Source organism: Chiloscyllium plagiosum, chromosome 1, assembly GCF_004010195.1.
Source record: "Chiloscyllium plagiosum isolate BGI_BamShark_2017 chromosome 1, ASM401019v2, whole genome shotgun sequence".
Classification (NCBI taxonomy): domain Eukaryota; kingdom Metazoa; phylum Chordata; class Chondrichthyes; order Orectolobiformes; family Hemiscylliidae; genus Chiloscyllium; species Chiloscyllium plagiosum.
In genome coordinates this window covers 152,362,337-152,383,927 of record NC_057710.1, presented here as the reverse complement: position 1 = coordinate 152,383,927, position 21,591 = coordinate 152,362,337, and the positions used below count along the sequence as shown (strand labels likewise).

Here is a 21,591-nt window from a genome sequence, read left to right as displayed (position 1 = left end):
ACTACCTGCACACTAAGGCTGAATGAAAAAGAGATTTTGGTAAACCATCACTTTGATACTTTTATTGCAATACCAAACATTGCTCTTCAGAAATCTGAGAGCCTTGTTGCATTGAATGCCATATGCAAAATGTGAAATCCCCATTTGAGGATTTGAATACAGAACTTGAAATTATCTTTTATAGTTCTCTTTTGTTGGTAATATACATAACATAGCATTTTTAACATCTTCCACTGGTCCTGCCAAGTTTGCATTCCAAATGATCATCTTACATAAAATTGACATGATCTTGTGTCAATTGTGAGATATAAGCGATACAGATATCTGCAAATATTTGCACTTTTGTTTTTAATAATTAGGAAGGTTGTTTATGTACATCATGAATGTTAGAAGTCCCAACATAAATGCCTGGGACACTCTAGGAGAGGATGATACCCTGTTAGCAAGCCCCAGATCCAATTTAATAATTCCCTCTGATGCTGCAGAACCTAAGAAATATCAGACAGCATCTCAGAGAGAGAAAGTGAATGGAGCTTTGACAAAGGGTCAGTAAGACTCAAAACATCAGCTCTTTTCTCTCCTTACAGATGCTGCCAGACCTGCTGAGATTTTCCAGCATTTTCTCTTTTGGTCTTTCATCAAAACTGGTGTTTATTGTTCTATTAACTAAGGTGGCTGCATATAAAGTGAAAAAAAAATCAAGTATGAGCACAAAACTGACCTTTTTAGGGCAGATATAGATGGAGACCACTTTTCCTGAATTACAGCAGAAACTGATCCCTGCCAAGCATATACACAAGCAACTGACGAGAAACACCAGATGAGACAACTAACAATACAGCACTAACAATAAAAGCTGCACTTTGCCATCCAAAACAAAAACAGACTGCTAATTCTAACTTTGGAAATCAAATAACACAAATGTCAGGATGTTCGAGATCCTATGCAACACTGAACAAAGAAAGAAGTAGGCAATTCATAACTTTATGGCCCTCCAAGCTGATATATTTACAGGTAGGGCTAGTCACATAAAATAGGTTGATGCATGGGCAGTCCACCGCCTTGCCACCCACCTGCAGCTTTCCCCAAATAAACTGGTGGGTATACCAGCTGACATGGTCTTTGATCTATTGAGACCCTTGACTGGCCTCAATAATCAAACTCAGATATTAGCTAGACCGAATAACCAAATCTACCACTATTTGAAGATGCTATCAAGGAAGTCATTGATTGGGAGGCTGTATATACCAAGCGCAACATGCAAGCATTGAGAGAAAAACATGAACAATTATATTACCACAAACTTTGCTAAATGCTTTTCTGCAGATGGAGAGCAGGGCCTACAGTGCATCATGAAATGACTCTAACAATGCCCACTGACTTAAATCAAGAGCCCTTTTCTTTTAACAGAGAGTGTGATACCTCCAACATAAAGCTGAACTTTCTCCGCAATATGCCTCACCATAGATTTCAGCATGATCACTTCAAGTGGGCTTCAATTGAGGTGCAGAGTCAGCAGACTTCACGTCTTAGATAAAGAAATGTATAACAAGTTATTCCTTAAACAAAAAGGGCAGAATTGATGGATGAAGCAGTGTTGTTTCCTGTTCAGCAGAGGCACAGCACTGGTATGTCCTGTTGACTCACTTCTTAAATCAGTCCTCAAGGAGATAACTGTGAAGTGAAAGATGTTTGACAGGGAGGCTAATTAAAGATTCTGCCAATGACGTTGAGGTTCATATTCATAATAACATGTCCAACTTGCAGACGGATTTGTAGTCATGCAACCAGCAACTTTAATGCTTTGTGCTTAAACATAATATTAGCCTCAGTTCAGTAAGGATACTGTTCCCAAGGTGTTACATACCTAGAAGCACAGAAACGGCAGCAACTTTGAAATCAATGCCAATCCCGTGAGTGTAGCTGCCTCTGAACTAGGGAAGGTGAAGCACGCAAAACCAAGTAGGTCAGGGCTGTATGGGCTAGCCAGAAGACTAATATCAAAGTTCCACATAGACAGTACAAGTACCATGTCACTAATATATCAATGACATAAAATAGATAACATGGTACATACCCTATACTAATACCCACAAAAAAGTGACATGACCATAAATCTAAAATTAATAATAATTTATTTCACATAGAGATGTACAGCATGGAAACAGACCTTTTGGTCCAACTTGTCCATGCCGACCAGATATCCTGAATTAACGTAGTCCCATTTGCAGCACTTGGCCAATTTTCCCTCGAAACCCTTCCTATTCATATACCCATCCAGATGCCTTTAAATATTGTAATTGTACCAGCCTCCACCACATTCTCAGGCAGCTCATTCTATACCATACCACCAACTGCGTAAAAATGTATACCTTAGGTCCCTTTTAAATCTTTACCCTCTCACCATAAACTAGTCCAAATGTGGTTTTGGATTCTTCTTTCCTGGGGAAAAGACCTTGGCTATTCACTTTATCTATGCCCCTCATGATTTTATAAACCTCTATAAGGTCACCTCTCAGCCTCCAACACTCCAAGGAAAATTGCCCCAGTCTATTCATCCTCTCCCTATAGCTCAAATCCTCCAACTCTGGCAATATTTAAGGGCGGCAGGATGGCTCAGTGGTTAGCACTGCTGTCTCACAGCACCAGGTCCCAGGTTTGATTCCAGCCTCGGGCAACTATCTGTGTGGAGTTCGCACATTCTCTGCGTGGTTTTCCTCCGGGTGCTCCGGTTTCCTCCCACAGTCCAAAGATGTGCCGGTCAGGTGAATTGGCCATGCTAGATTGTCTATAGTTGTTGGGCGCATTAGTCAGGGGAGGTGGGTTACTCTTCGGAGGGTCGGTGTGGACTTGATGGGCCGAAAGGCCTGTTTCCACACTGTAGGGAATCTAATCCTTGTAAATCTTTTCTGAACTCTCTCAAGTTTCACAACATCCTTACTATAGCAGGGAGACCAGAAATGAATGCAGTATTCCAAAAGGTGCCTAACTAATGTCCTGTACAGCTGCAACACGACCTCCCAACTGCTATACTTATTGCACTGACCAATAAAGGCATGTATACCAAACACCTTCTTCACTAATCTATTTACTTGAAACTCCACTTTCAAGGAACTATGAACCTGCGTTCCAAGGTCTCTTTGTTCAGCAACGCTCCCCAGGACCTTACCATTAAGTGTATAAGTCCTGCCCTGATTTGCTTTTCCAAAATGCAGGACCTCACATTTATCTAAATTAAACTCCATCTGCTATTCCTCAGCCCGTTGGCCCATCTGATCAAGGTCATATGAAAGAGAAATGATTCTGTATAAAATCACACAAAAATACATGAAGCCCTTGAAAAAGGAACTGCTTAGCAGAGCCTGAAGTTCTGGCTTAGTTTCTGCTAGTTCTCATTATCACCTTCCACCTTTTTGTCATCTTGCTCAGGCACAATAGCTTTCTACTGCTCAGTCTTCACTTATTTGCCTTTTTTGAAAGCTATAGTGTTCAGTATTCAGCATTCAACCACAACTCTGCAGCTTCTGTGGTGCAGATCCTACTACAAGTCTCCCAATATAATTAACTGCTGTTTCAGCTTATGACTCGATTATATTCCTCCCTCTCAAATATATATGTACTTGCATGTTTGTGTTGTGGGTATGGGTTATGTACAATTTATAAAACATTTTTGGTGAATAATCTATTTTTCCACGGAACTAATTTCCTTTGGAATAATGAATGCATTCTAAAGTTAAAGGCTTGTGAATATTCTAAGCAGTCCATTTTACATTCATGTGTTTTAGAAGCAGAAGCTTTTTAGGTATTCAACATTTTTTTCTTTGATAGGTTGATTAGGTAATATTGCTTAAATGATGATGTGTGCATTCAAGTGACCATTTTTGTTCCAAAGTGTTTTTCGCATCTCCTACTGCAGCTGCCTACTGACTTTAATGTATTCATCACCCTGGTACCTATGATTGGCTTAATGTAGCAGTGGAACATGAAGCAAATTAATCTGGCCAGGTTCCTCACTTTGCCTGGAAGGAAGATATAGCAATGTGTAATAATACCATAATCAAAATCAGAAATTGCTGAAAAAAATTCAGGTTTGGCAGCTTGTGTGGAGAGAAAGTAGAGCTAATGTTTCAGGTCCAATGACCTTTTTAGAACATTGCTGATACTAGTTCCAGTTGCGAAAGATGGCACAATTCCTGGGCGGCTTTGCTCTTCAGTGATTGTCCTTCAACAAGATTCAGTTGAAATATTGTTATTAGACATCAATACCACGTCTGTAGAAAATGGCTTAACATCACCATTGTCCTTCTCTGCTGTTCATGTTCATCTTTTACAACTATAATGCACCTAACTATATGTCTGTAATACTCACTCTATTGTATGCAGTTAAATAGGAGTCGCTCTTTACAATGTCTCCAACTTTCTTTGTGCTAGAACCTTTATCAACGCTCTCTGCTGTTTCTACATTTTTAGCAGGTGTCATTAAAACAGTATTGCTCAAAAGCAAGCCTGGTCAAATAGTATCCACAAAGAGCTAAGATACAGTGTGTTACAAGGATTGCCAAACAAGTAACCCATCCGACAGATTCAATTGAGACATCTTTTTTTAAAACACAAACAGCTATAAAAATTGTTCATCAAAAATACCTCAACTACTGAGACTTGGTTTTCTAGGTTCATTTGTGAGAGTCCCAGCAATGCTCAGAAACTGTTTGTCTCAGATTTTAAATTTACATAAGATTGAAACACTGTACTTCAGGGAAAAATGTTTGTTCTATTTGGATTAATAGAACAAATTATCTTATCTTTAATTGGCACATTTAGTAATGAATACTTGAAATTAAGGGTATTATAAAGAATAACTAGAGAGAGAATAGGACCAAAGTGAACATGTATGTGTGGAGCTGCAGGAGTTGGGCAAGATCCTCAATGAATATTTCTCATCGGTTTTTACCGCAGAGAAACAACATGAAGACTTGGGAACTTGGCGAAGTTTGTGCTGATATCTTGGGGACAGTCCACATAACAGTAAAGGTGGTGTTGGACATATCAGAATGTATGAAGGTGGATAAATCTCCCGGTTCTGACCAGATATATCCAAGAACCCTGCAAGAAGCTAGAGAAGAAATTACAGGGCCCTGGCTGATATTTTCGCATCAGCATTAGCCATGGATAAGGCCCTGGAATACTGGAGGGTAGCAAATGTTATGCCCTTATTCAAGGAGGACTGCAAAGAAAATCCTGACAACTATAGACCAATAAGCTTCATGTCTATGGTTGGTAAGTTACTTGAGAAGATTCTGAAGGATAAGATATACGTGCATTTGGAAAGACAGGGTTTGATTAGAAGTAGTCAGCACAGCTTTGTGTGTGAGAGATCATGCCTCACTAATTTGATAAGAGCTCTTTGATGAAGTGATCAGGAAGTTTGATGAGGGCAGGGCAGTAGACATCATCTACAAGGATTTCAGTAAGGCCTTTGATAAGGTTCCATATGGTGGGTTGCTCTGGAGGGTTAGATCGCATGGGATCCAGGGAGAGCTGGCAAATTGGATACACAATTAACTTGATGGTAGGAAGCAGAGGGTAATAGTGGAAGGATGCTTGTTGAACTGGAGGCCTGTGACTAGTGGTGTACCTTAGGGTCGGTGTTGGGCCCATTGCGGTTTGTTATCTATATCAATGATTTAGATGAGAATGTACAAAGCATGATAAATACATTCACAGATGACACTAAAATAGGCAGTGTCGTGGACAGTGAGGAAGGTTATCAGAAATTGCAGCAGGATCTTCATCAGTTGGGGAAGTGGGCCAAGAAATGGCAAATGGATTTTAATATAGATAAGTGTGAGATCTTGCATTTTGGAAAGTCAAATCAAAATAGGAATTTCATGGTGAATAGCAGAGCCTCAACAAGTGTAGTGGAACAGAGGGACCTTGGAATCTAGGTGCACGGCTCTCTGAAAGTGGAGTCCCAGGCAGACAGGGCAGTGAAGGAGGCTTTTGGCACACTGGCCTTCATCAGTCAGGGCACTGAGTATAGAAGTTGGGAAATTACGTTGCAGTTATACAAGACGTTGGTGAGGCCACACTTGGAGCACTGTGTTCAGTTTTGCTCACCTTGCTATAGGAAGGATGTTATTAAACTGGAAAGAGTGCAGAAGAAATTTACAAGGATGTTGCCAGGACTCAACGGTCTGAGTTATAGGGAGAGGGTGGACAAGCTAGGACCTTTTACTTTAGAGCGTAGGAGATTGAGGGAGTGGAGTGTAGAAGATCATGGGAGGCATGGACAGGGTGAATGTACTCAGCCTGTTTCCAAGAGTTGGGGAATCAAGGACAAGAGGGAATCAGTTTAAGGTTATTGGGGAAAGAATGAAAGGGAACCTGAGGGGCAACTTTTTTTACACAGAGGCCGGTAACATATGGAATGAGCTGCCAATGGAAGTGGTTGAGCTGGATACATTAACAACATTTAAAAGGCAATTGGACATATACATGGATAGGAAAGGTTCAGAAGGATATGGGGCAAGTGCAGGGAAATGGGGTTAGCGCGGATGGACATTTTGGTCAGTATGGAGCAGTTTGGGCAGAAGTGCCTGCCTCCGTGCTGTAGGACTCTATGACTCTAAAAGCAGAAATGCTATAACTATAACTGGATTATCACATTTTTGCTGATAGTTAGCAATTAGTCATAGTGATGGACAGCATGGAAACAGACCTTTCAGTCCAACTCATCGATGCAGACCAGACATCCTAAACTAGTCTAGTTCTATTTGCCAGCACTTGGCCCATATCCTTCTATATCCTTCCTATTCGTATACCCATCCAGATGCTTTTTAAATGTTGTAATTGTACCAGTTTCCATCACCTCCTCTGGCAGCTTATTCCACACACTCACCACCCTCTGTATGAAGAAGTTACCCCTTAGGTGCCTTATAAATCTTTCCCCTCTCACCCTAAACCTATGCCCTCTAGCTTTGGACTCCCCGACCCTGAAAAAAAGCACTTGGCTATTTACCCTACCCAGGCCCTTCATGATTTTATTAACCTCTATAAGGTCAACCTTCAGCCTCCGACGCTCCAGGGAAAACAGCCCCAGCCTGTTCAACCTCGCCCTATAGCTCAAACCCTCCAACCTTGGCAACATCTTGTAAACCTTTTCTGAACCCTTTCAAAGTTTCACAACATCTTTCCTATAGCAGGAAAGTCGGCATTCCAAAAGTGGCCTAACTAATGTCCTATACCTCCCAACTCAATGCACTGACCAAGAAAGGCAAACGTACCAAAACACCTTCTTCACTACATTGTCTACCTGTGACTCCACTTGCAAGAAATTGTGACCCAGTGCCCCAAGGTCTCTTTGTTTGGCAATACTCGCCAGGACCTTAACGTTAAGTGCATAAGTCCTGCCCTGATTTGCCTTACCAAAGTACAACACCTCACGTTTATCCAAATTAAGCTCCATCTGATCAAGGTCCAATTGTTCTCTTGAGATAACCACCTTCGCTGTCCACGACATCACCAATTTTGGTGTCATCTGCAAACTTACCAACCGTACCTCTCACATAAATGATTGGCATATGAATATCGATAACTAAAAGCAGTGACCCAGCACTGATCCTAGTTTTAAATATTCTAATCATTACCAACTCAGAGACAGACACTGAAGCAGGCAATGATAATATCTTTACTGGTCCGAACTGGAATTGTTCTTTTTAAGTTAGCAATTTAACCAAATTTTGAATACTAACAGATAAATGTTGTCACTATCTTTTAAGGATGCTGATTATTGCTTTAACACATAATCGGCACTAACTGCATTCAGCATAGCCCAAATTTGGGAAAGGGCCAACACACACAAATTGGGCCTCCTATTTGCAAATGGATATGTCTACAGTGCAAGTTCTCAATATGTTTATCAGAACATTTTTTGGTATGGACAGTCACATAATCAGTGACCATTATATCACCTTCTATGTGGCATAAGTAACCTATTGTTAGAAAACAACTTACCCTTTCATGAGCAACCCAATCGTCTACAATCTTACATTAAAATTCTTATATGCAGCACGTTTCTTCTGTCAGAATTACCTTTTGCAATAGTTTTACATCACACTTTTTAGGAAGGTCATCCTTTTTGTGAAAGTAAATGAGTCTTATCAAAAATGTATGTTTTGAAGTTTAAAAAATCAATTATATCAACTCCTAAAATCAAGTCTTCTTTTCCTACTGAGCTACCTCTAAATTATAACTACCATACAAAGTGACTCCACCGTAAGTTGCAAATAAGAGCAACTTCAAACATGAAGTTTTTTTTAAAATAATAATAATAGCTTTGCTTATTATGGAAATTGTTGTTATTGCTGATGCCCATCTCAAAGTCAATTTGGAGGAACATGATCTTGGGAAACCATATTTCAGGTTTAAGTCTGCATCCTGAGCTGTGGCAAGGTTATCAAAATTGGACTGACATTAAACACCACTCACCATTAACAAGAACAATAATAACTTGGAGATATACATAATTTCATTACATAACACTCTTTGGTCATCAATCCCTTTTAACTACAACTAGCTTCATTCAGAATGCTGCTCATAACTGCACTATTGAGTGCCTTAGCAAGATGGAAACCCAACTCAAGGATCTCCATCTTACTAACAAAATTAGTTCCAACATAATTTGGAGATCATTTTTTACTTGATTCAAAAAGTGGATACCTTGAAGACAGGATGTTCCTCCTACACTTCCTTGACCTTTGAGTTGCTCCTCTTCTTTCATTTGATACGAGGACCACAAAGTAGTAAAAAAGATAATGCACTAACTTTGTAAACAGGAATTTGAACACTGTCATTATAGTTACAGCACAACTGTATCCAAGATGAAAACCCTACAGGTCTGTGTTAAGCTAAAATAAAAGCTACAAAGGAAATACTGAAATTACTATTTAAAATTCTGTTTAAAAGCATCACGATGGATTGTCACAGAAGTTTCCAAATAAAATCATTCCAAAATCAAGCACCAAAACATCCCCATAGGAAAAATATCCTTTAGTTTAGCCATGGCAACCATGATGCTAAAGTGACAGAAATACAAATGAATATTTGTTACTTCATTGAATTTTTAAAATATTGTGAAGAAAAAAACAACTTTTGCTTCCTTGTACTTGCAATTCACTTGTTTCAGCATTATTGTAATAATTGTAAATGAAGGTAGCCTATCCCTTAAAGCAATGGCAGGTTTTCTGTGTTTGAATGGAAATCTGGTTCTCCCATCATACAGTGCGGTTTCCTCTAAAACTGCAATGGTGATCAAAACCACATATCTGACTTTGAGGCAATTTAAGTTGACCATACACGTATTGAAACATATTTTTGTCTTTTTCCCACTCACCTTCCAGCAATTCATCCAAGCTGGTGATCTTCTTGTTCCCATCAATGCTATAGATAGTCCTGACTCCTTGGGACAGGTTGACATTGTCTGATAGAGACTTAGTCAGTTCCGCAAGCAAAGCGTCTAACGACCTGAACCGGTCCGGGGAGACAGCATACGCGAGCCCTTTAAAGTAACGGTCTCCATTCCGGTAAAAGCGGACTTTTTTGGCTTTTTTCTCCTGACTCAGCGCCTGCAGGGTACGGGTCCGGTAGAAACTGCAGTGAGCGCTGTGAGCTGGGCTCGGTATACCATTTCCCCGGGAGCCCGAGCCTCCTCCACCACCACCTCCTCCTGCTCCTGTTCCTCCTCCGGTGCCACTTCCACGCCGGGAAGATCGGTGGCCCTTGCTCCTTTCCTCAAAGTGCTCCAGCTCGATACTCCGATCATGCGACATTGTTAATAGTGCAACAACAAATTAAAATTAGAAACAACGCCAAAGAAAACTGCTGTTCTCCTAAATAATCCTGTTCCCTCTCTAACTGCCAGCTGCAATGCAGTGAAAGCACCACTTTCCCAAAGATCATGTACACGGTCAGTTTGATGACCTTATCGTTGGCACTGAACTTCAAATATGTGAGCAATTATTATCCTTTCAAAAAAAAAGAAACTGAACAATGGCAGTAGGCTGTCTTATTCACCAGAGACTATCTTCTACACAGAATAAGGGAAGGAGGGGGATGGGGTTGGTGGGAGAGGAGGGGGTCACCCACCATCTCCTACATTGCTTCAGCTGATGCCCACCCAGAAAGGAAGAGGGAAGTGGAGGATCAGAGAGACTCTGTCGCCTGGATTCGGCCTCTCCACAGATGATGATGATGACAGGTCTGGGTTAACTGATGGGTGCAGAAGACGGAGGAGACGATGCACCGAGGCGGCAGAGTACTGTGATTTCTCTCTCTCTGCCCGTTGTGGTCCACTTGCCAATTGGAGCAGCGAGCGAGGACGACAGCAAATCGGTGTGGTCCAGCTCCGGGCTGACTGTGACTGAAGCGGAAACAGGAGTAAGGCGATCCTGTTGTGTGTGTGTGGGAGAGAGGGGGGGGGGAGTGCTGAGGATGGGGAGAGGGCTGATGCACTGCAGCGTCGCTGTTTAAGGGGTGTGGAGCTGTCAGGCAGAGGGAGGCACGGCTGCTGGAGTGCAAATGCAACCATTCGAACTGCTCATCCTCTTTGTGTGTGTGTGTGTGTGTTTGGGACAGTCTTCCCAACACTTCGCAAACCCGGCAGCACGAACAGCCTATGGGCTGAGCCGCAGTGTGCAGGAGGAAATCGCTGCAGCTCCACACACACAACACACACACAACAGCTTCCTCCAGGTCTTAGTGCCGGAGGGCAGCCCTGCTTCTCTGACTGCCCCCTCCAATTATTGACAAACACTTTCCCCCGCCCTTTTAAACTCCAAACATATTCAGCGACTGCCAATCGTCCCTTCGGTTTTCTTTCAAATAATTATTTAAAGTCTACATCGTTAGGAAATATCCTAAACAACACTTCTTCACTCTATTATATCGTCCTGAAGACAAGTGATTGTGATTTTTTTAAATCAAATTAATTCACGTAATTAAATCTGTTTGAAAACATTGCACCGTTATTTGGAGAGTCAAGATGAAAATGCCACACCGTTCTTACTTACAAAACAAATATAAAGTCTGCCCCCTTTTTTTTCCCACGTTGACTCTCCACCATTACAATTTAAATTTTGTGACAACAATGGGGCAGGCCTAAGTCAGACAAAAATTCAGGTGAGGGGTGAAGAATTTTGTTTAAATTCAGATTTCCTACAGTGCGGAAACAGGCCCTTCAGCTCAACCAGTCCACACCAACCCTCCGAAGAGTAATCCATCCAGACCCATTTCCCTCTGACTAATACACCTAACACTATGGACAATCTAGCGTGGCCAATTCACCCTGACCTGCACATTTCTTTTTGGATTGTGGGAGGAAACTGGAGCACCCGGAGGAAACCCACACAGACACGGGGAGAATGTGCAAACTCCACACAGAGAGTCGCCCAAGGCCGGAATCGAACCTGGGTCCCTGGTGCTGTGAGACAGCAGTGCTAACCACTGAGCCAAATGGAAAAAGAAAATCAGAGATAAAGAATAAGGGGAGGCTCCCAAAAGCTTTCAGAAAGAACAGTCTAGTTTTCCAAAACTGGGATTAGCTAAAAGAGAATTACTAATTGAGAAGTTAGGCCCCAGGTGGAGAGGAATAGTGAGTAGAGAACAGATGCAAATTGGCAGAAAAATTTGAGTGTGCTGCTGCAAAAGCAGAGCAGGTCAGGCAGCACCCGAGAAGCAGAAGAATCAACGTTTCTTCTGCTCCTCGGATGCTGCCTGACCTGCTGTGTTTTTGCAGCAACACACTCTGGACTCTGATCTCCAGCTCTCTCTTTTCTCCCAGAAAGATTTACCAGCTAGTTCGATTCATCTCGCTTCAGTTAAAAAAGAGTATTGAGAAACATGATCAATCTTGAATTGTTTACAAGATCAGTTGCAACAAATGGAAAAGAAAGAATTAGAGAAGTTAGTTAAGAAACATGTGGGCAAGATGTTTGAATTTAACAGGATACTTCCCAGCATCCTGTAAGAGATTAGAAGAGCATTGGCTGAAAATTTATATTCCCAGTTTTGTTTCTAAGTGTAAAAGCAAAATACTCACTGGATCATACTTACAGCCTCTTTGGAGAGAAAGGCAAAGTTAAATGATGGCTTTCCTGAAAATGGCATTTTCTACTTTATGTTCCATGGGCAGCATAATGGCTCAGTGGTTAGCACTGCTGCCTCACAGCGCCAGGGACCCAGGTTCAATTCCCACCTCGGGCAACTGTCTGTGTGGAGTTTGCACATTCTCCCCGTGTCTGTGTGGGTTTCCTCCTACAGTCACAAAGATGTGCAGGTCAGGTGAATTGGCCATGCTAAGTTGCCCTTAGTGTTAGGTGTAGGGGAATGGGTCTGGGTGGGCTGCTCTTCGGAGGGTCGTTGTGGACTTGTTGGGCCGAAGGGCCTGTTTCCACACTGTAAGTAATCTGATTGTACGTATATACCAGAGGACTGGACAGTAGCATTTAATTTCAAAATTAGTCAAATCTAATTAGTGTGGATGTGAGTCAGTTAGATTAACATCTGCATGGGAACATGAATTGCTAATTTTCATTTAAAATGAAATACTAAATACCCACAAAGAGAAAATAATTAAAAATTTAGCATGATTTTAGAGAGGGAAATCACACTTGGGAAACATGGTAGATTTAAGAAATATGGAAAAAAATTCTGTGGATGTGCAGAACTTTGATAAAGTACCACAGAGAAACGATTGTATAAGTTTAAGGGTTAAAAAATTGGGGGGGGGGGGGAGAAGCGTAGAAAATTGAATCAAACGTTGATTAGAAGGCAGCAAACAGAAACAGAAGCTAATGATTTCTCAAAAAGTGGTAACGTCCTGCAAATCCTATCAATAATTTCATTATAGGATATGAATTTCTTCCCAAAAGTTTTTGATGATACTAAACTCGGAAGCATTCTATATAATTTTAAGGAGTATCAGAGACTGCAAGTACACATAGTTGTCAGTCAAGTAGACAGGAAAATGGCAGATTGAATTCAATGTCAGAAAACATGAAATTGCAGATGATGAATTTGAGATGTTTGGGTGATGTGCAAGGCAAAGGAACTGGAAGTTCAGAAACTAAAACCATTTCAAGTTTATAAGACAACAGAAATTTTAAATGAATGCCAGGTTTTAAGGAAAGTGGTGTGGAATATTAAATTTGAGATGTAACACTAATCCACAGAAAATGTTAGTGAGTTCACAATTGGAATGCTGTTTGCAACTTTTGACTTGACAAAGATCCTTGGAGGAAGAGAGAGGCTATTGTTGGATTTACAAGAATGCTACCTGTCATGAGAAAATACAAATGCAGTGCAAGGAAAGCGTTAGCTGATAACCATACTGAGAGGATATACCTACCAGGAAAGGCTGAACAGGCTGCAGGAAAGAGAAGAATGAGAAGTGACTTGATCGAAGTCTTTACGTTTTGTGATGATTTCTGTGGGTTATTATATTCTTCAAATATTCTTAAGCTGAGTTTCGAGTAGTTTTTTTTAAAATTAACAATATAGACGGAATGAACCAGCAACAGACATAATTTCCCTTATCAGGTTTACAACAAGTAGACGAGCACATGACCTCTGAGGTCATCCTTACATCATAGTTCACCTCAGAAGCTTATCTACATATTCATCAAACTTTCTCACGATATTCAGACAATGAAACGTATTATAAGGCAGACACAGGCACGCTTGGGGGCTGAGGAATGGGGCGGGGATTGTGTGGTTTGTGTCCAAAAGTGAAAGATATAAATTTACAACTGTCATCAATAAGTCCAGCAGGGAATTCAGGAGAATCCGTTCAGTGGTAAGAATGCTAAAAGTGCTACCACAAAGAGTAGTTGAGACAAATAGCCCAGAACATTTTAAGACCAAGCTAGATAAATATATTAGGAAGCAAGGAATAAAAGGATATATTGATGGGATTAGATAGTGTGGTTGGGCGGATGTTTCAAACAATTTTGTGATCATGTGAGATCAAAGACTCGAGGGCGCTCCTCGACTTAATGATCTGAAGCAGAGACTATTCACATTTGCAGATTGGTTATGTAAGCAGCCGAAGAAAGAAACAACCTACATCTATCTAGTGCCTTTCACAACTTCAAATTTTCAAACAAGCATTTTTCAGCCAATGAAATAGAGCCACTGCTGTATATAACAAAATGCAGCATATAATTTACACATGGCAATAATTTTCTTTGGTTGGGAACCAAATCAAATCTTGATGACAATACCTGAAATAGGCTAAGGCTATTCTCCCTGGAGTGTCGGAGGCCTAGGGGTGAGCTTACAGATGTTTATAAAATCATGACAGGCATAGATAGGTGAATAGCCAAGGTCTTTTCCCCAGGATAGGGGAGTCCAAATCGAGAGGTCATAGCTTTAAGGTGAGAGGGGAAAGATATAAAAGGGATCTAAGGGACAACTTTTTCACACAGTGGGTGGTGTGTTTTTGGAATGAGCTGCCAGAGGAAGTGGTGGAGGCTGGTACAATTGCAACATTTAAAATGCACCTGGATGGGTATATGAATAGTAAGGGTTTAGAGGCATTTGGGCCAAGTGCTGGCAAATGGGACTAGTTTAATTCAGGATATATGGTTGGCATGGACAAGTTGGACTGAAGGGTCTGTTTCCTTGTGATACAACTCTATGACTCTAAGAACTACACCTTTTGAAAAAGTGTCATGGAACATATTCCAAATACTGAAAGAACAGTTAGAGCAATGGTGCAATGTTGCATCTGAAAAAAAATTAGTAACTCTGACAACTCAGCACTCTCTCAGAACAGCACTGAAATATCTGCATGAATGATGTGCTGGTGTCCTTGCATAGGGTTTGAAACCACAACATACAGACGTGGGTACATAAGAAGCCAATTTATAAACCAAGTGACCACAAAGGGTTTGCTGTTTATGAGGAGGATGAAAGCTAACATGGAGCTAGACCACCAGCCCAATCATTGAGTAAGACCACCACAAAGTCACTTTATTTTGTCTCAGAAAAGAAGACCATGTCATATGGTCTACAATAAAGTGACAAACAAACACTGAGACTGTAGACAATGGACTGAACCTGCAGAAAGTGATATGACAGATGTTGTCTTTGAAACTGATCTTGAAATATTCAGAATATTAACAAAGATTGAGAAAATATGTGTAGACGTAGACCTTGATCCTGATGATTTGAAAGTGATTATTAAAAATCATTTGGTAGGAATTGTAAATCTGGTCAAGTAAAGCAATTTAAATAAATTACACGTGAAAAGGAAGACGTTCAGTAAATGTTTTTCGCATAATGTTCTGTGACTTTAAGCACTTATATCTCACTTTTTTATGAGATTAAAATTGTTGATTGAAATAATTGTGCAGCACGATGGGAATTGTTGAATGAATGGCAGACAATTAAACAACTAACAGAAGGAGGTTTCATAACTTTCCTCAACCTGATTAATGGGTGGGCCCAGCACATCGGTCTCTGATGAAGGGCTTTTGCCTGAAACGTCGATTCTCCTGCTCCTCGGATGTCTCCTGACCTGCTGTGCTTTTCCAGCACCACACTCTCGACTCCAGCTCGGTGCAAAAGACAAGGCTAAAACATTTGTATCTATCTTCAGCCAAAATTACTCCATGAATAATCCTCCCCTGTCTCCTCCTGAAGTTCCCAGCAACATAGACACCAATCTTCAGCCAATTCATTTCACTCCATGTGGATACCAAGAAATGGCTGAAGGCACTGGATGCTGCCGAAGCTGTGGGCCAAGTTAACATTCTGACAAAAACACTGAAAACTGGTGTTCTGAAAACGTTAAGCAAGGCTGTTTCATTACAGCTATAACATTGACATCAGTCCAGCAATGTGAAAAATTGCCCAGGTATTATCTGGTCACAAGAAGCGGGATAAATCCAACCCAAATAATTACCACCCAGTTGGTGTATTGTGAATTATCAGCAAAGTGTTAGAAAGGGTCATTGACAATTCTATTAAGTATTACTTTCTCAGCAATAATCTGCTCACTTACCATTCCACCAGGACCTCCTCATCCAAAAACAGCTTTGGTCCAAACAAAGAGCAAAACTTCTGAAGTGAGCTGACAGTGACTATCTTTAATGTCAAGGCTGCATTTGACCAAGTGAAGTATCATAGACCATACAGTCATACAGCATAGAAATAGACCATTCAGTCCAAATAATCCATGCAGACTATAATCTCAAATTAAACTAGTCCCACCTGCCTGCACTTGGCCCACATCCTTCCAAGTATTTATTATTCATGTACACACAAGTCTTTTAAACTTTGTAACTGTGTCCACAGCCATCAATTCCTCTGAAGGTTCATTCCACACATGAACAACTCTCAGTGTAAAAAAAAAGCCCCTTATTTTAGTGGGTGGCACGGTGGCTCAGTGGTTAGCACTGCTACCTCTCAGCGCCAGAGACCTGGGTTCAATTCCTGCCTTGGGCAACTGTCTGTGTGGAGTTTGCATGTTTTCCATGTGGGTTTCCTCCAGGTGCTCCAGTTTTCTCCCACAGTCCAAAGATGTGCAGGTTAGGTGAATTGGCCATGGGAAATTGCCTGTAGTGTTAGGTGAAGGGGTAAATTTTGGGGAATGGGTCTGGGTGGGTTGCTCTTTGGAGGGTCAGTGTGGACTTGTTGGGCCGAAGGGCCTGTTTCCACACTGTAGGTAATCTAATCTTTCTCCTCTCACCTCAAAAATATGCTCCCTAGTCTTGAAATCCCCCACCCTAGGGAAAAGAAACCTGCCAGTCACCTTATTTATATCCCTTGTGATTTTATAAACCTTTACGTTCTACAAAGGAGTCCATGTGAAACTTGAGTCAATGGAAATCAAGGAAACAGCTCTCCGTTTGTTGAAGTCACACTGAGCAAAAAGGGGGGTGGTGGGTTTGTTTGAAGTCAGTCGTCTCAGCTCCAGAACACTTCTGCAGAAATTCCCAACTGCAACGTCTGAGGCTTAACCGTCTTCTGCTGATTCATCAATGACCTTGCCTCCATTATAAATTCAGAAGAGGGAATATTCGCTGATTATTTCACAATGTTCAGCACCATTCATGACTCATGTAGTCACAGAGGTCTACAGTATAGAAAAAGGCTTTTTGGCAATCTGCACCTAAGATACTGAAGTCCCAAATGCAGCAAGATCTACACAACATCCAGGCTTTGACTGCTAAGTGGCAAATGAGAGTAATGCCATACAAGTAACAAGCAATAACCATCTTTAACAAGAGGGAACCTAACCATATCTAATGTTCAATGGCATTAACTCCATTGAATCCCTCATTATTAAAATACTGAGAATGACCATCGACCAGACACAGAATCAGACTAGCCATATAAATAATGTAGCCACAGAAGCAGGTTAGAGACGAGGAGTTCTGAAACTCACCTCCTATCTCCCTAATGCAAGTCTATCATCTCCAAAGCACAAGTCAGAATTGTGATGGAATATACTCCATTTCCCTCCAAGCTATGGGTAAAGCTCCATCAATACTCAAAAAGCTGTGGGGTGACACGCTGGCTCAGCAATTAGCACTGCTGCCTCACAGCGCTAGGGACCTGGATTCGATTCCAGCCTTGGGCAACTGTCTGTGTGGAGTTTGCACATTCTCCCTGTGTCTGCATGGGCTTTTTCCAGGTGCTGCAGTTCCCTCCCACAGTCCAAAGATGTGCAGGTCAGGTGAATTGGCCATGCTAAATTGTCCATGGTGACCAGGGACATGTAGGCTAAGCGCATTAGTCAGGAGAAATGTGGAACAATGGGGAATAGGTCTGGGTGGGATGCTCTTCAGAGGGTTGGTGGGGACTTGCTGAGCTAAATGGCCTGTTTTCACACTGTAGAGATTCTATGATTCAAGTTTACCACTACCCAGGGCAGAACAGCTGGTTTGCAAGTTCAACATTTACTCCCTTCACCACCAATGAACAACGATAACAGCATGTCCCATCTACAAGAGCACACTCCAGCAACCAAACAAAAACAGTATGTACCATCTACAAGAGCATACCATAACAACTCACCAATGCTCATTTAAAAGCATCTTCTAAACCTGTGACCTCTGTCACCGAGAAGAATAAGGGCAGTAGATGCATCGAAACATCACCGACTGCACGTTTCCCTCCAAGCTATGCATACCCCGATTTGAAATTATATTACTTTTCCTTCACTGCCACTGGATGAAAATCTTGGAGCTCCCTTTCTGACAGCACTGTGGGTGTCCTGACAACTGCAGCAGTTCAAGAAGATAGCTCATGCCATCTTCTCCAGGGCAAGTAGGAATAGGTAATCTATGTCCTGCTCCCCGTCCTGTGAAGAATAAAATAAGCTGTTGCATAGAGGAAATGCAACAGTAAATTACTTCATAAAAGCCTTTTTGTGATCTAATTTTCAGCTTTAATATCTATTTCATTCACTCTATAACCGAGAGAGTCAATATATCAGTTTATTATTTCATAAAAACATTTTCTTTAACTTATTTTCCAGATCTTATTTTGAACTTTCCTTTATTTCCTAGTCGTATTACAGACAGTCCAACTTTCTTGATGTCATCAAGCAAGTGTTTGTCTTTTGTGGGAAATTTATGCCCCATTACACCCATCACAAAAGGGCACATGCCAAATAGGAGCCTGTTTTCCATCTTCCCTTTGTTTACATTTACTGCAGAACGAATGAAACTCACGTTATTGTTTGCTGTCAGTGTGGGGTTTTATCATCGATTTACTTTGTTTACTGTGTTTCAGCCTCAGAGCATCCAGACCCCATGGTCTGCAAAAGCAGAATTAATTCAAATTATTTTGTTATCTTTCCATACAGTACTGAACCATTTTCTTGTGTCTCCTTTTGATGCATATTTTGCTACCTACTATACTGAAGCAGAATAAGTATTTGATTCATTGTTGCATTGTACATGAATAAGTACATTATTCAGATCAAACATTGTTAAATTCAAAGGAGTTAACTAGAAACAGGTAGGGAAAGCGAGAAAGGGAAAGATTAAGGAGCAAATAGCAAGAAGAAAGGGTGAAATGGGATAATTTGGAGGAAGAAGTTGGAACTTCATGTGGTACGGGTTTATGAAGGAATGTTGCAATAGAAATTCTGAAACCTACTTTCCTAATGCTTGTAAAGTGAAGATTTGATGTGATTCATTGTTGTCACATGTACCTAAGTACAGTGAAAAGTTTTGTTTTGTGAGCAGTACAGGCAGACCATAACAAACAAAGATATACAGATCATACAGGCTGTGTAGACAGAGTGAGGCTTACAACAAGGTTACGACAGCACAGGAGGTGCACAAAAGCAAGGTCAACATTAGATTTGAAATTAGAGAGTCCATTGAGCAGCCTAATAATGGTCAAGGAGAAGCTGTTCATGAACCTGTTGGTGCATGTGTTCAAACTTTGGTATATTCTGCCTGAAGGAAGAGGTTGGAAGAGAGTATTACCGGGGTGGAAGGGGCCTTTGATGATGTTGGCAGCCTCTCCGCGGCAACAAGAAGTGTAAATGGAGTGTGTAGATGGGAGGTTGGCATCCGTGATGGTCTGGGCTGTAGTTTCCTGGGCAGAGCAGTTGCCATGCCAAGCTATTACGCACCTGGACAGTATGCTTTTAATGGTGCATCTGTAAAAGTTGTTGAGGGTCCTTGTGGACATGTAAAATTTCCTAAGCCTCCTGAGGACGAAGAGGCGTTATTGTGCCTTCTTGACCATCACATCTATTTGGAGGTCCAGGACAGATTATTGGTTATTGTCACCCTTAGGAACTTGACACTCTCAACCCTCTCTACCTCAGCTCCATTGATGTAGATAGAGCCGTGTCCTCCTCCTTTCTTCCTGAAGTCAATGATCAGTTTTTTTTCTTTTTCTGACATTGAGAGAGAGATTGTTATTGCACCATAACACCGAGCTCTCTATCTCCTTCCTGTATTCTGACTCATCATTATCTGATATCCGGCCACAACAGTGGTATATCAGCAAACTTGTAGATGGCATTCATAAGGAATTTGGCGACATAGTTGTGGTTGTACAGGAGTACAGTAGGGGGCTGAGAATGCATGCTTGTGGGGTGTCAGTGTTGAGGATTATCAATGACCTAGGTCTCTGAGTTGTGAGATTGGTCTGGAGGGGATTATGGTGTTGAAGGTGGAGATATCTTTGATGAATTGGAGCCTGATGTAGGTGTCCTTGTTATCCAGATGTTCCAAGGATGAGTGTAGGGCTCAGGAAATAGTGTCCACTGTGGACCTGTTTTGAAAGTAGGCGAGTTGCTGGAGATTGAGGCAGACTGGCATGCTAGAGTTAATGTAGGCCATGACTAACCTCTCAAAGCACTTCATGACTACAGAGGTCAGAGCTACTAGGTGGTAGTCATTGAGGCATGTTGCATGTGTTTTCTTTGTGAATAAACCTTGCCTGCATTCACAGTTAGAAGCATGTTCCCTATCCCACTCGTTACTAGATAACTTGTCAATCAATATAGCTAAAAGCTTCACATCCTACCTAATTAGTAATGATCAGGTCTCTGATCAATACTATCTCTAATTGCGCCAATATTATCACATACACTCCCAATTTAGCTGAAAACAAATATAGACAAATTTGAATCTGTGAGGTGGTTACATGAGGCCAAATCCTCTGGTCTACAGATCATCAGAGACTAGACATACAATGGAAAACCTGCACTGAGATCCTGTAGACGTTCTGATGCACAGACCTACATGGGAATTATCCAGGAAGTTCAAACCTCTGACAATTCCCTGATTCCCAGGACCCTCCGTGAATGTTTCCTAACAAACACCAACTCAATCTGACTACCCTCACTAAGCCCTCAACTAAGCCCCCTGGCCTGACCTGACTAGACCCCTGCAACCATACCAATTCCCAACCTGACCCAACTCCTTTGATCACTCAGCTACTCTTTAGCACAAGTCACCTATTCCTGACCACTCAACTGTCCTCTAATCAAAGCCAGCTACTGTATTGCCCATCACTCAGCTACCCTCCAACACAACACAACTACTGTTGACCACTCAACTGCTGCCCAACCTGACCTGAATACCCTCCCAACCAGAATTAACCATCATTCAATCACATGACTAAAAAGGAAAAAGAGAGTTTTTCTTCAAGTGTTATTGTACATTCTAGCCTATCCTTGACATTGTTATTGATCAGGTGGACATTTAGAATGGTGAGGGATTGCAAAAATTGGGAGTGGTGAGATTGCAACGGACCAATTTGAGATTTTGTCAGAGAAAAAGGAATTGAACTCTAATATTTTCTTTAAATCTGACATCTCTTCCCACGATCCAGTTACAAAACCTCTGCCCTCTTTTTATAACTTTGGAATTATAAATTCTAGTAGGAGAAAGTGAGGACTGCAGATGCTGGAGATCAGAGCTGAAAAATGTGTTGCTGGAAAAGCGCAGCAGGTCAGGCAGCATCCAAGGAGCAGGAGAATCGACGTTTCGGGCATAAGCCCTTCTTCAGGAATGAGGAAGGTGTGCCAAGCAGGCTAAGATAAAAGGTAGGGTGGAG

General features: G+C 41.4%; 1 protein-coding gene across 6 annotated transcripts in view; it reads right to left on the bottom strand.

Annotated features, from left to right (window-relative positions):
• The window catches only part of dclk2a (doublecortin-like kinase 2a), a 323,983-nt gene extending 313,207 nt beyond the window's left edge, over positions 1-10,776 (bottom strand). For 3 of the 6 annotated variants that reach the window (XM_043699584.1, XM_043699574.1, XM_043699565.1), the window contains exon 1: positions 9,392-10,697. In XM_043699584.1, the coding sequence (XP_043555519.1) occupies positions 9,392-9,827 (436 nt within the window). In that variant the 5' untranslated portion in view covers positions 9,828-10,697. Of the gene's footprint in view, positions 1-9,391 lie in introns of all 6 variants that reach the window. The other 3 variants (XM_043699555.1, XM_043699545.1, XM_043699592.1) reach the window with 3 other exon arrangements.
• Between the last annotated feature and the right edge of the window lie 10,815 nt (positions 10,777-21,591).